Source organism: Sciurus carolinensis, chromosome 15 (genome assembly GCF_902686445.1).
Source record: "Sciurus carolinensis chromosome 15, mSciCar1.2, whole genome shotgun sequence".
NCBI classification, from domain to species: domain Eukaryota; kingdom Metazoa; phylum Chordata; class Mammalia; order Rodentia; family Sciuridae; genus Sciurus; species Sciurus carolinensis.
Genome location: NC_062227.1, coordinates 63,235,417 through 63,249,700, shown reverse-complemented (window position 1 = coordinate 63,249,700; position 14,284 = coordinate 63,235,417). Strand labels below are relative to the sequence as shown.

The window sequence follows — 14,284 nt, the reverse complement described above, 5'->3', positions numbered from 1 at the left end:
TGTGGCAACACAACAGGAAGGGAGTTGAGAGAATAAATAACTGGATCTCACTCTCTTCCACCATCCAACCTCTAGTCAGCTTCCTAGGGTGGAGAGCAGAGTGGAGAAAAGTAGAGAGTACATACATCTGGAGGGACACATGGAAAATAAACATCATAATGCCTCTGTCATATCTAACTTTAATAATGCTTCTTTTCATGTTGCTTCTCAGTACTCCATAGATTGCTAAGGCCTTGCTTTCTTAAGTTGTTTTCCTCTTCATACCTACTAGAGTTGCTTATTTTAGATACTTTTTGTTTGCTTTTTAGGCAAAACTGGAAGGGCAGTTGAGAATAATAACCTTCTGTTATGACTGAACTGGGTAACCCCCCAAATCATAGGTTTAAGTCCTAACTCTCAATATGACTGCATTGTATTTGGATATGAGTATTTAAGGAGGTCATTACAGTTAAATGTGAGGTCATGAGGATAGGGCTCTAATCTAATAGAACTGGTAGCCTTATAAGAGGAGAAAGAGACCAATACTGTGTATATGAGCACACAGAAAAAGAGACGTAAAGACACAATGAGAAAGTAACAATATAATAGTTAATAAGGCTGAGCACAGTGTCTGTAATCCCAGGGATTTAGGCAGCTGAGGTAGGAGGATCACAAGTTTGAGACCAACCTCAACTACGTAGTAAGACTCTGTTTCAAAATAAAAAATAAAAAGGGTTGGGAATACAGTCCAGTGGCAAAGTACCCCAGGGTTCAATCCCCAGCCACCCCACACACAAAAAATAAATGTTAATGAGAAGGGCTGGAGCTACAGCTCCGTGATAGGGCACTTGCGTAGTATCCCTAATGCCCTGGGTTTGATCCCCATTGATGACATGAACAAGTGTGCGCACACACAAAAATTAAGGAGACAGGCATCAGGAGAAACCAACCCTAGCAGTACCCTGATTTTGGACTTCAGTTTCCAGAATTGTGGGAAGTAAATTTCTGAAGTTTAAGACACTCAGTCATTCGTTCTGTGTTATGACAGCTCTAGCTGTTTATAAACATTTTTTTTACTATCTCATATTTCGCTTTTTGTGTACATAACTGTAACCATCAATTCTCACAATCCTAGAAAGCAAATATTAATACAATTCTCAAAGAAGCTGAAGTTCTGAGAGGTTAATGGATTGCTCATACATAAAATAGTCCTGTTGCACATACTAAAACTTCTGCCAACTTGTCTATTAAAGCCATTACACTGTGCTGATACCCCATGAAAATTAAATGAACCAATAAGTATAAAGAACTTATATCTTGCATGCACATGTGTTAAATATTATCTACTACTGTCAACCCACACATTTGCATTGGCTGATCCCTTTGCTTGCATATTCCTATAATCTCTTGCCATTTAACTAAACTCCTTCTTCCAAGACAACTCATGTTAATATCTCCTAGTGCTTATCCTGCCCCTCCCCACACTTCATTTGTCCCCACCAGTTCTCTTCAAACTTGTTATTGTATCACAATGTTATTTGTATCACTAGACTTGTCTTCATCTTTCTGGTGTATTTTCTGAATGACTTCACGGAGAACACCATACGTAATGAGATCCGTAAATTACTGTTCCTAACTTTGACTTCCCTTGTGTGTAGTGACCGGCCACGAAACAGGAGAGTGCCATCCTCGAAGTTCTTCCCGATGTGGGCTTACGATCTTTCCCCACTTCTTTTAAGTACCGGGGATCAAACACAGCACATTGATCATGCTACGCAAAACCCTCAGTCCGCCTTATGACCTTAGGTAGCTGCCATGAGTATTAAAGAAAATGGGGTAACCATTTTACTGTCCCACTCCACGCAAAACCTACATAAAAATCTTCTACTTAGGAAAACTAGGAACACATAAACTTCAGTCACAGGTCTGTGCTGGATGTACGATCACTCCGCGTCTGCACCTGCGCCTGCGCCTGCGCGTGGCTCCTCAGTCGAGGGCGGGGACACACTTCGCGTTTTAGGATTGGGCAATGGGCGCCAAAACGGACCGTGCGGAAATGACGTCCAGGGCGCAGGCGCCTGCGGCCGTGCCGCGCGGTGGCTGCTGGGTGCCACGGCCTTTCCTTTCCGCGCCTCTCCCCTCCCCCTTCCCGTCCCCGCCCCCTCGGCCGCTCCGCTCCCTGGCGTGACTCGGCACTGAGAGTCCCGGGAGGAGACTCCGCGGTCGTCAGCTCCTCTGTCCAGGCCTCAGCCTTCCTGAGTCTCTCCCCTACCGCTCCCGGCTTGTCTTCTTCAGTTTCGAAGCCGGAATCGTCGCGGCGCCCTGCCAGGCTCTCTGTGAGAATGGTGGGAGTGAAGCCGGTCGGGAGCGACCCTGATTTCCAGCCAGAGCTGAGCGGCGCGGGCTCCAGACTCGCCGTGGTCAAGTTCACCATGAGAGGGTGAGGCCGAGTGGGAGCACTGTGGTCCCGTGTCTGTCGGCCTGTGCTTTCCTTTCACTCTTTCCGGGTCCAAGTTTCCTTGTCCTTTGCTCCGGAATGTCCCATGATTGGCCGCAGCCCCAGGCCGCTGTCAGGTTTAGGCCTCAGCCCTCTGGTAGGAGCCTCTAGTTGTTCACTGGGGCCTCCCAGGCGTGCCCGGAGGCCTGGATGGCCGTCTCTCTCAGCTCAGGAGATCCCTGCTCAGGGCAGCTCGGCCCGCGACGCTTTCTAGCGTCCCGTATTTGCTCCTGTCTCATCTTCCCGGATAGCCAGCTGTCATTTGCATCTTAGCAACTCCAGAAGTTTAATTTTCCGAACATTTTCTCTCTTCATCACTTGCATCTCTGTGAAGCCCCTGGCAGATTGAGATGGGGCTCTCCAACTATCTGACTAATGCGTAGTTTTAAAACTCGGGTAGTGCATTTTATACTAAGTTAATGTTCGGTTAAGGTGCTTTTTAATATCCTTACTGTTTCGTTCCTTGTTTGATTGTGCCTTAGGCTCCTCTAACTACGTTGGATTTACAATTGCATACTTAAATTACAGTTCGAAACATACATTACAGGTAGACGAGCGACCAGACGTCTAGTTTGATCAAATTCCGGTTTTGGAATTTCTCATTTAAGACGACAAGGATCTTGAAAGATGTTAACTGTCTTTGGTACAAAATGTATAGGTAACAGAGCTGATGAATCTGTTATTTTGGGAGTGTGATAATGACATGAGAATGGGAGTGTGAGAATGACATGTTGTAACTAGGCAAGGGGAACCAAGATTCAGCCAGTGTGTGTATTTACAGACTCCCCCTTGTGCATGTCAGTACTTAGAGGTTTTAGAGGTTTCCACTTGACTGCCTGGCATTATTTACACATATATTAACCTGGAGAAGTCTACTGCTGGCATCAGTTTATGTCACATGTTTTCTCATCCAAGCAATTGTATGAATATAAAGCAATATTTTGAATGTCTCAACAAAATATATAGTTTCAGTCCTTGTTGGGTGTATAAGTGGTGGCATTAAGATTAGACAGTTTTAGGGGAATGAGGGTTGCATAAGTTGGAAAAACAAGTTAGCTCTTCCTGTAAGCAGCCTGAGGTGATTGTGAAAAAGGTTTGCTACTTTCTTGACCTGGAAAATTCCACAAAATCAAAAAATCAAGAGGTTCAAGTCTTCATGTTCATTTGAAGGACACTCGTGAAACTGCACAGGCCATCACGGGTATGCATACCCAAAAAGCCACCAAGTATATGAAAGATGTCACTTTAAATAAACAATATGGGCTATTCTAAAGTTACAATGATGGAGTTGGGCGGTAAGCCTAGGCCACACAGTAGGACTGGACACAGTCGGTGGCCCAAAAAAGAGCACTGAATTTTTGCTGCACATGCTTAAAAATGCAGAATAGTGCTGAACTTAAGGGTTTACATGTAGATTCCCTGGTCATTGAATATATCCAGGTGAACTAAGCACCTAAGATGCATTGCTGTACTTATAGAGTTCATGGATGTGAGTTCCCTTTGTCGCATTGAGATGATCCTCACTGAAAAGGAACAAATTGTTCTTAAATCAGAAGAGGAGGTTGCACAGAAGAAAAAGATATTCCAAAAGAAACTGAAGAAACAAAAATTAATTCCTTGGTAATGAATTCATAAAATAAATGCAAATAAAATGAGAACAACAGCAACTTACAAGTTAGGACATATTTTTGAACCAGCCTCACCCAGAGTTCCTAAAGGGTGGCACATTGGATTTAATAGGGTGGTATATGGTACTCATATGATACAAAACTTCCATATTACTAAATTCAATCGGTTAGATGGTTCATAGATGATTTATAAGACATGTCTAAAAGGAATGTCAAAATTCTTTAAATGTGTCTTCTCGGCTTTAGCAATTTTTTAATGCCTTTATCTTAAGGGAATACCTATATATTTCTTGAGTGTGAGGCCATGGTGGAAAAAAGAAGAGACAAGTCCATCAAGGAATCTTACTTTTAGATCACTTTTCTAATCTGGTTATTTGGAGTTTGTACACTTTTGTCCTGGGAGGTATGTTCCCCCTTACCGTAGCAGAGGGAGAGGTGAGAAAGTAATAAATAATTGTTCATTGGCGTGAGGAAAGTGGAGAAACATAGCTACTAAGGAAACTTCTATTACCAAAATGAGGGTTGTTAATTAAGCATAATTGTAAGACATTGGTTGGTCAAGAACTGTTATTATTTATATTTAAAACCAGTATTTTAGTGGAATGAAAATTATTATAAACAGTGTTATATTTTTGTTGTAGTTTGTGGGTAGACTGTTCAGGTAAAATATATATTTTCTCCTCCACTAAGTAGTATGTATGATGTTTATCTTGAAATGGTAAATGTATCACTTTTGTAGAAAATGTTTAACATATATTCAGTTTTCTTGAGGCGGGCTTTACTTTGTAGTTTAAGTGTCATTGTCACAATCCAAGAAGGATGTAGTGGTTATATAGATTGTCCAAGTGACATTTGAAGTAATTATATGTGTGTGTGTATATATGTTATTATATAACATAAAAATTGCATATTTTAAAATTGCTGAGAACTGAAGGTAGTTAATTAAAATAAAATGTTAGTGCGCTTGGCAGTTTGTAGGAACTTGGTCCATAATGTTAGTGAGTGAAGTTGGTAAGCTCTAAGACTGATCTTAAGAGCATATTGAGGCTTTTAAAAATAAACTTTTAAAGAATAAATATACAAAAATGTGTACAAATTATAAAAGTATATGGTTTGATGACATTTTCAGGTGATCTCACCTATTTAACCAACAGTTAGATCAAAATATAGGTTATTATCAGCACGTCAAAATCCCTACACACCTGAATTCAGATTAGTTTTGCTGGATTTAAACTTTATAAGAAATGGAATAATACAGTATTGTAGTTTGACTTCCTTGCAATAGCATATAAATAGTTTGATCTTGGCAGTTGATTTACAAGTTATTCAGGAAGACATTGTGTAGTTTGCTGTTTTGGAGTTTGGGGAATAATGGTTAAGATTTGGGTTCTGGGATCAAATTCTGGCTCAGTATTTCAATATTCTTGAGAGTTGAAAAGCTTAAATAAGGTGACAGCGGTTTAAGGATCTTGTGACTTTTGTAATGTAGTTAAGTGCCCAATGAATACTACCCGTTTTTTGTAATTAATAGTAACCCTGAGGGCTGGGGATATAGCTCAGTTGGTAGAGTGCTTGCCTTGCAAGTACAAGGTAACTGCGTTCAATCTCCAGCACTGCCAAAAAAAAAACCAAAAAAAAAAACCAAAAAACAGTTACTCTTAGTTTTGGTACATTTATAAATTGCTTATTTTGAAGTTATATGCTGCAGAAAAATAATACTTGTTTTTCTTTTGGTATCAGGTATTGAATCCAGAGATGCTTAACCACTGAGCCACATCCCCAGCCCTTTTTTTTTTTAATACCTTTATTTTATTTATTCATTTTTTCGTGGTGTTGAGGATTGAACCCAGTGCCTCACACTTGCCAGGCAAGCATTTCTACCACTAAGCCACAATCCCAGTCCTCTTTTTTATATTTTATTTAGAGACAGGATCTTGTTAAGTTACTTAGGGCCTACTAATTACTTTGAACTCATGATCCTCCTGTCTCAGCCTCCTAAGCTGCTGGTAGCCCCTGGAATAACAGGCGCGTGCCACCACACCCAGTGTGAAAAATACTACTTTTAAATATGACTTTAGAAAGCACATACATTTTCTTTATCCATTTCCATTTGTATGTTTACACAAGCTATAATACTCAAAATAGAGCATGGGCTATAGTAACAAATGGGGAATAATAGTTACAAGTTCATAAAATAGAACTATATTATAGCTGTAAAGAAAAACTTTATTTATTAATAAGAAGCTAATTAGTACTTTCAGAGAAAGCTGATGTTGGATTGGATTTAGGAATAGACTGATCTAATTGTGTCTCTGCCACTAACTAGGATATTTGATCCTTAGCAAGACATTTAACTTTTCTGGTCTTTAGTTTTTAAAAGCTTTTAAGTTCTTAAAAGTTACATCAGGAGCTTACAGAGTGGGAGAAAATCTTTGCCAATCATACTTCAGATAGAGCACTAATCTCCAGAATCTACAAAGAACTCAAAAAACTCTACACCAAGAATGCAAATAATCCAATCGACAAATGGGCTAAGGAAATGAATAGACACTTCACAGAAGAAGATCTACAAGCAATCAACAAACATATGGAAAAATGTTCAACATCTCTAGTAATAAGAGAAATGCAAATCAAAACCACCCTAAGATTCCATCTCACCCCAATTAGAGTGGCGATTATCAAGAATACAAGCAACAACAGGTGTTGGTGAGGATGTGGGGAGAAAGGTACACTCATACATTGCTGGTGGAGCTGCAAATTAGTGCAGCCACTCTGGAAAGCAGTGTGGAGACTCCTTAGAAAACTTGGAATGGAACCACCATTTGACCCAGCTATCCCACTCCTTGGCCTATACCCAAAGGACTTAAAATCAGCATACTACAGAGATACAGCCACATCAATGTTCATAGCTGCTCAGTTCACAATAGCCAGATTGTGGAACCAAGCTAGATGTCCTTCAATTGATGAATGGATAAAGAAACTGTGGTATATATATATACAATGGAATATTATTCAGCCATAAAGAATGATAAAATTATGGCATTTGCAGGCAAATGGATGAAATTGGAGAATATCATGCTAAGTGAGATAAGCCAATCTCAAAAAAGCAAAGGACGAATGATATCGCTAATAAGTGGATGATGACACATAATGGGGGTGGGAGGGGTTAGTGTTAGGGTTAGAGTTAGGGTTAGGGAGGGGGGCAAGAATGAAGGAAGGAAAGACTGTATAGAGGGAAAAGAGAGGTGGGAGGGGTGGGGGGAAGGGAAAAAAATAACAGAATGAATCAAACAACATTACCCTATGTAAATTTATGATTACACAAATGGTATGCCTTTATGCCATGTACAAACAGAGAAACAACATGTATCCCATTTGTTTACAATAAAAAAAATAATAAAAAAACACTTAACAGTCAATAATAAAGACAACCCATATTAAAAAAAAAAGTTACATCAGTTTTAAATTTTTAGTTTTGTGGGTTTAGTCTTTGTATATTGTAGAAAGCTAGAAGTTCATTTTCTGTATTCTCTTTAAAAGCATAACTTAAAATCCTTACATGTCCATTTTATGTATTGGACTAAATGTAAGCTTTCAAAGAAGAGGTTCAGGGTAGAAAAATAACTTTTTTATTTTTTTCAATTCAGTTTAGTTGAATGACTCGTGAAAATATGCTGCCATATATATGTATGCTTTTGTATATGCTTGTGCTAGTCCATTCTGTGACTTATTTTGAGTTTTTGACTGAAATTGTAACCCAGGGTGGCTAAGTAAAATTAAACAAAGGATCTAAATCAGGTTAAATCTTGAAATAATTATTTGTATGGTAATGTTTTGGTTCAGTCAGTTCAGCTACAGGATGTGTTTCTTCAACTACAGTTAACTTATAGGTGATTGATCAATAGAGGGGTGCTATGTATATAACATGGAAATGTGTTGGTTTTATATATGATTTTTCTTAAGTAGTGAAGAGCAAAAATAAAATAAAACCTTTGGTTAAAAGAACAGCCCTCAGCCATATAAGCAGTTTCCCATTCAGCTTTAACTTGAGAAAGTTAATAAAATTAAATATGAGCACCTATCCTGAGCACTTGTTCTCCAGAAGTGTTGCATTTCCTCCTGTCCCTCTCTTAATGGCAGGCCCTCTGGCTCAGAGCTCCACTTCCACCTGTACTGTCCCAACACCTGTAAATATCATTTCCTCTTGATTGGTTTGTTCATTTTAAATATCCCCTGAGATAGCCTACCTGCTGGGATGTCCAGCTATTTCCTGAGTCCAAGTTATTACTGTTTTTCTTGGTGATCTAGTTAAATAGTTTCAAATATTTTGCCTCAGGCTTCATTTTTTCATAAATCCTCATATTTTGAGTGCTTGCTTTTGCAGAAGGACAGTTTTACATGAATACCTGTGACACCTGTTTAAATTCAGTTATTATTGAGTTCCCTGTTCTCAACTCATTTAATACTTTGTAAATAAAATTACCATTTCATCATAAAAGAAGAGGATGAAGAATTATGGATATTTGAAACAAATTGTACCTAAATTCTCTTTTCTAGTTCTATATTGCAAAGCAAATAACATTAACTATTGTGTCTCACCTAATTTTTACTATGTATTTACATATGTAGTTTGCATTTTCATACATATGTAATATTAAAATGAGATCATAGAGATATTTGGTTGACTGTGCATGTTTTTTTATAAACATGTGTTTCTGAGCCTGAGGATTGTTAGATTCAAAAACAACAAATTATAGTGTTTAAGAACTGCATAGTTATTTTCTTAGCTTTTTGAAGTGAGGTTTCATAATGACACTGGACAAAAATGCTGAATTTGTTAAGAATGGTGTTGATCATGACTTGAGTTTAGCATTTATTTTCATTTTGTGCTGTAGAATTTGCTTTTCCTAAAATCCCTGTCTGCTAAAACCAATATTTTTCTCATGTTTATTAAGATACAACATGCATAGTGCACAATTATAAATATGTAATTTAGTGAATTTTTACAAACTGGACATACTTGTGTAATCACCTCCCAAACAAAACATTACTAGCTTCCAGAAGTCTCCCTCCTGTCACTAAATATCATGATGCTAACCATTGTCCTGATTTATTATAACATTGATTGATTTTTGCCTGTTTTTAAGTGTATATAAATGGAATCCATCAGAATATACTGTGTAGTTGGCTCCTCATTGTTTTTATTTTTGTGAAATTTCTTTTTTTCCTTGAGATTTTACATTATTTTCATTGTTGCATAGTATATTGTTGTACAAATGATTATAATTAATTTACCTATTCTCATATTGATAAGAATGTGAGTAGTTTTTTTGTTTTTTGCTGCTAGGAATACTAATACCATTAATTTTTTTCTCAGCTGCCTTAAGATTAACATTTCTGTTTGTAAAATATACTCTAGGAATAGTCTTTGGTAGCTATATATCTAGCTTTAGGAGATAATTCCAATTTCTTTTTCTTTTTTTCCCCAAAAAAGATGGTTATTCTAATGTGCACTGTCACAAACGGTATATGAAAGTTCAGTTGCTCCACAGTCTTAACAATATTTTATTCTTTCTTGTTTTACCTATTTTGGTGGAGATGGTTTTAATTTGCATTTCCCTGGCTTCCCTACTAACTACTGAAGTTGAACACCTTTTTTACCTTTCTTGACTGTATAATTTCATTTGTCAAGATTAGTTGTTCAAGAATTTTCCAGTTTTTCTTTTGGATGTCAATATTGTTATTTTTGATTTATTAGAGTTCTTTACATATTAGAAGTGTAAATTCTTTGTTATATTTTACACATTTTTCTCAGTCTGAATTGCCTTCTCATTTTTTTAATCGTGTCTTTTGATGAATGAAAGTTCATAACCTTAATATTTTCAAATACAGTGGCATGCTGGTGCACACCTGTAATCTCCACAACAGCTCAGGAGGCTGAGGCACGAAAATTCCAAGTTCGAGGCCAGTCTCAGCCTCAGCAACTTAGCGAGGTCCTAAGCAACTTAGTGAGACCCTGTCTCAAAATAAAAAATTAAAAGGAATGGAGGTGCCCTTTGGTTCAATTCCTGGTATCAAAAAATACATATGTATATATTTTTAAAATATATTCAATCAAATTTATCAAATATATTTCAATACTTCCCTTTTTGTATTGCTTAGGAAATATTTGCTTATTCCAAAATTTTGAAAGTATCCTCTGTATTTATTTTCTAAAATTATTTTTTTTTGTTTCTATTTATATTTAAGTCTATAATCCATCTGGAATCGATTTTAGTATATGATATATAGTAGGGAGTCCAGATTCATTTTTTTCCCTAGACGAATAGCCAGTTAATTGGTACTACTTATTGAAAAGACCATCCTTTCCCCACTATGCTGCTAAGTCAACTTTTCATCAATCAAATGCAGGATGAATCTGTTTCTGGACCCCTTTCTTACATTGATTAACTTGTTTATCCTTTTATAGGTTGAGTATCCTCTATTTAAAATGCATGGGTTTCAGATTTCAGAAATTTTTGAACTTTGGAATATCTGCATAGATCTTACCACTTAGTTATCACTGATATGAAAATCCAAAAGCCTTCAAAATATAAAACTTTTTTGTTTTGTTTTTGTGGTACTGGGGATTGAACCCAGGGCCTTGTACTTGCAAGGCATTTACACTACCAACTGAGCTATATTCCCAGCCCATAAAACTTTTTTCCTGAAATATTGAGAATCGAACCCAGGGCCCCATGTATGCTATGCAAAAACTTCAACATTGAGCCATATCCCCAGCCTAAAATATGATAAATTAGGGATTCTCAGTCTGTGTGCTGAGGTGTAGGCTCAGTACTGTATGCTCTTAATTAATAAAGTTTTATAATAGTTCTTACTATGTTTTGAATCTCAAAATGGCTTGGTTCATTGGTATTTCCAAATAAATTTTAGAATATAAATTTGTTAATTTCTACAAGAAAACCTTCTGGAATTTTACATAAATTCTAAAGATCAAGAAAAGGAGAATTGACATCTTGAGAACTCTTGAGTTTTCTAGTTCATGAACATAGTATATCCCTTCATTTATTTAGGTTTTTGTTGTATTTCTTTCCATGTCATTGGAAGACCTAGCAATATTAGACCTGAGACCTAATAAAATACCTGTTCTTATTAAGGCAATGTGGTATTGATACAAGTATATATAAATAGCCCAGTGGAAAATACTAATGTATCCAAACCCAGGAATATTACTTTGTTTTTATTTTATGTTTCTATTGCCAAGTGCTCTTAGGATATAAATTAATACAGTCTTTCATGATATTTTACTCAATATCTATTTTTCCTTTCCCACAGGTGTGGACCTTGTTTGAGGATTGCCCCAGCTTTCAGTTCTATGAGTAATAAATATCCACAGGCTGTTTTCTTGGAAGTAGATGTACATCAGTGTCAGGTAAGGAAGAGGAGTCCTTGTTTTCTTTTACTTTTGAATAAGTTTGAAATCCATCATTAATACTTTGTCATTTAGCAGGTAGGAAAATGTTACCATTATTATGAATGTCATTTTGGCTACATTAGTTAGGAAAGGTAGCACATTATTATTTGGGGTTTGTATGTTTTTTTCCAGAAGTAGAATTAATATGATATGGTTAAAGTAACAGATCACCCCAATATCGCTGAAGAACTTAGATGCAAAAATGCTTAATAAATTATAAGCAAATCATGTTCAACAACATATTAAGAAAATTATACACCATGGCCAAGTTGATTTTATTCCAGAGATGCAAGGATGGTTTAATATATGCAAATCAATAAATGTAATTCATCACATTAACAGAATTAAGGACAAGAATCACTAATTACCTCAATTGATGCAGAGAAGGCCTTCAACAAAATTCAGCACCCATTCATGATAAAAACACTGAAGAAACTAGGGATAGAAAGAATCTACCACAACATCATAAGGCCATATATGGAAAACCCAAACAAAGCCAACTTCATAGTAAATGGGGGAAAACTGAAAGCTTTCCTTTAAAATCTGGGATAAGACAAGATTGTCTACTCTGACCACTCCTATTTAATATAATGCTAGAGATTCTAATCAGGGCTATCAAGCAAAAGAAAGAAATAAAAGGGATAAAAATAGGAAAGGAAGAAGTCGAATTATCACTGTTTGCAGATGATATGATCCTATACCTAGAAGATCCAAAAAAACTCCACCAAAAGACTGCTGGAGCTAATAAACAAATTTGGCAAAGTAGCAAGTTACAAAATCAACATTAAAAAACCAATAACTTTCCTTTATACCAATAATGAATCTGTTGAGAAAGAAATCAGGAAAGCAATTCCATTCACCATAGCCTCAAAAAAAAAGAAAAAAATTCCTAGGAAAATTCTAGGAATATATCTAACCTAGGAGATGAAAGACCTATACAGTGAAAACTATAGAACATTGAAGAAAGAAATTGAAGAAGACCCAGGATAACCAAAGCAATTTTAAGCCAAAAAAGCAATGCTGAAGGCATCACAATACCATCTTCAAATTATAGTATGGAGCTACAGTAAGAAAAACTACGTGGTACTGACATAAAAACATATACAGAGACAAACTTACACAGATATAATCATCTGATCATTGACGAAGGTGGCAAAAACATACATTGGAGAAAAGATAGCCTTTTTAATAAATGGTGCTAGGACAACTGGTTATATGTAGGAAGAATGAAACTATACCCTTACTTCTAGCCCTGTACAAGAATCAACTTAAAATGGATTAATGACCTCAGATCAGAAACTGTGCAACTTCTAGAAGAATATGTAGGGTCAGTACTTCAGCTTTTAGGCACAAGAAACAACTTTCTCAATAGGACCCCAAAAACTCAGGAAATAATGCCAAGAATTAATAAATGAGACAGCATAAAATTTAAAAACTTCTACACAGCAAAGGAAAGGATTAACAATATGAAAAGAGAACCCAGGGAAGGGGAGAAAATCTTTGCTAGCTGTTCTTCTGATAGAGAATTAATATCTAGAATACATAATAAGCACCAAAAAAATCTCATAACCCAATTAATAAATGGGCAAATGAACTAAGGTGACACTTATCAAAAGAAGAAATGCAAATGGTCAACAAATAGATGAAAAAAATGTTCAACATCATTCCCAAATAGGGAAATGCCAATCAAATCTACACTGAGATTTTATCTCACTCCAGTCAGAATGTCAGTCATCAAGAATACAAATAATAATAAAGTCTGGAGAAGATGTGGAGAAAAAGGAACACTTTTACACTGTTGGTGGGACTAAATTAGTACAACCACAGTAGAAATCAGTATGGAAGCTCCTCAAAAGAGTAGGCATGGAACTACCTTATGACCCAGCTATACCACTTTTTGTTATTTGTCCTGAAGAATTGAAGTTATCTTACTGCAATGATATATGCATCTTATGTTTATAGCAAAATACTTCACAATAGCCAAATTATAGAATCAGCCTAGGTGTCCATCAGTGGATGAATGGATAAAGAAAACATGATATATATACACAGTGGAGTTTTATTCTTCCATAAAGAAAAATGAAATTGTGGCATTTGCAGGAAAATGGATGTAACTAGAGACCATCATGTTAGCAAAATAAGTCAGACAGTTTAAGGATCGTATGCTTTCTCTCATATGCCAAAGCTAGAAAGGAAAAAGGAAAACAAAGATGGGGTGTATCTCCTCAAAATCAAGGGGATATCTGTAGAGGAAAGGAACTAAGATGTGAGGGAGGGGGAAAGTGCTAGGGAGTGATATTGGCCAAATTTTATTGTTATGTTGTGTGCATGTACGAGTACGTAACAACAAATCCCACCAATAAGTACAACTATAGTGTACCAATAAAAATTTTTTTTTAAAAAAGATAACAGATCACCTGGCAGCTCTGTGTTTTACACTTCTTTATCTTTTCAATCTCTAGATTTATTTATTCTACTAAGGCATTGACTGACTATAAAGTCATGACAGGGAATTCTTATAGTTTGATTGAATTGATCGATTTGTAATCTTATCTCTGAAGCTATATACTCAGCAGAAATTTTAAAATATTGATTACTGTTGATTGATCTACAGTGTCGTAGGTAGGTAAACTGCCCTGATGACTTAGTTGAAATGGCTGTATGACAGTTCTATATTTGCATATTTAGAAATATGGGGAATTGTTA

General features: G+C 36.3%; 1 protein-coding gene and 1 pseudogene across 4 annotated transcripts in view; both read left to right on the top strand.

Annotated features, from left to right (window-relative positions):
* The first annotated feature begins 2,131 nt into the window (after positions 1-2,131).
* Positions 2,132-14,284, top strand: part of Txnl1 (thioredoxin like 1) — a 32,861-nt gene continuing 20,708 nt past the window's right edge. For 3 of the 4 annotated variants that reach the window (XM_047526419.1, XM_047526423.1, XM_047526422.1), the window contains exons 1-2: positions 2,132-2,419; positions 11,440-11,536. In XM_047526419.1, the coding sequence (XP_047382375.1) occupies positions 2,322-2,419; positions 11,440-11,536 (195 nt within the window). In that variant the 5' untranslated portion in view covers positions 2,132-2,321. The remainder of the gene's footprint in view (positions 2,420-11,439; positions 11,537-14,284) is intronic. The other variant, XM_047526421.1, reaches the window with a different exon arrangement.
* LOC124965728 (60S ribosomal protein L17-like) lies at positions 2,516-4,100 on the top strand (annotated as a pseudogene).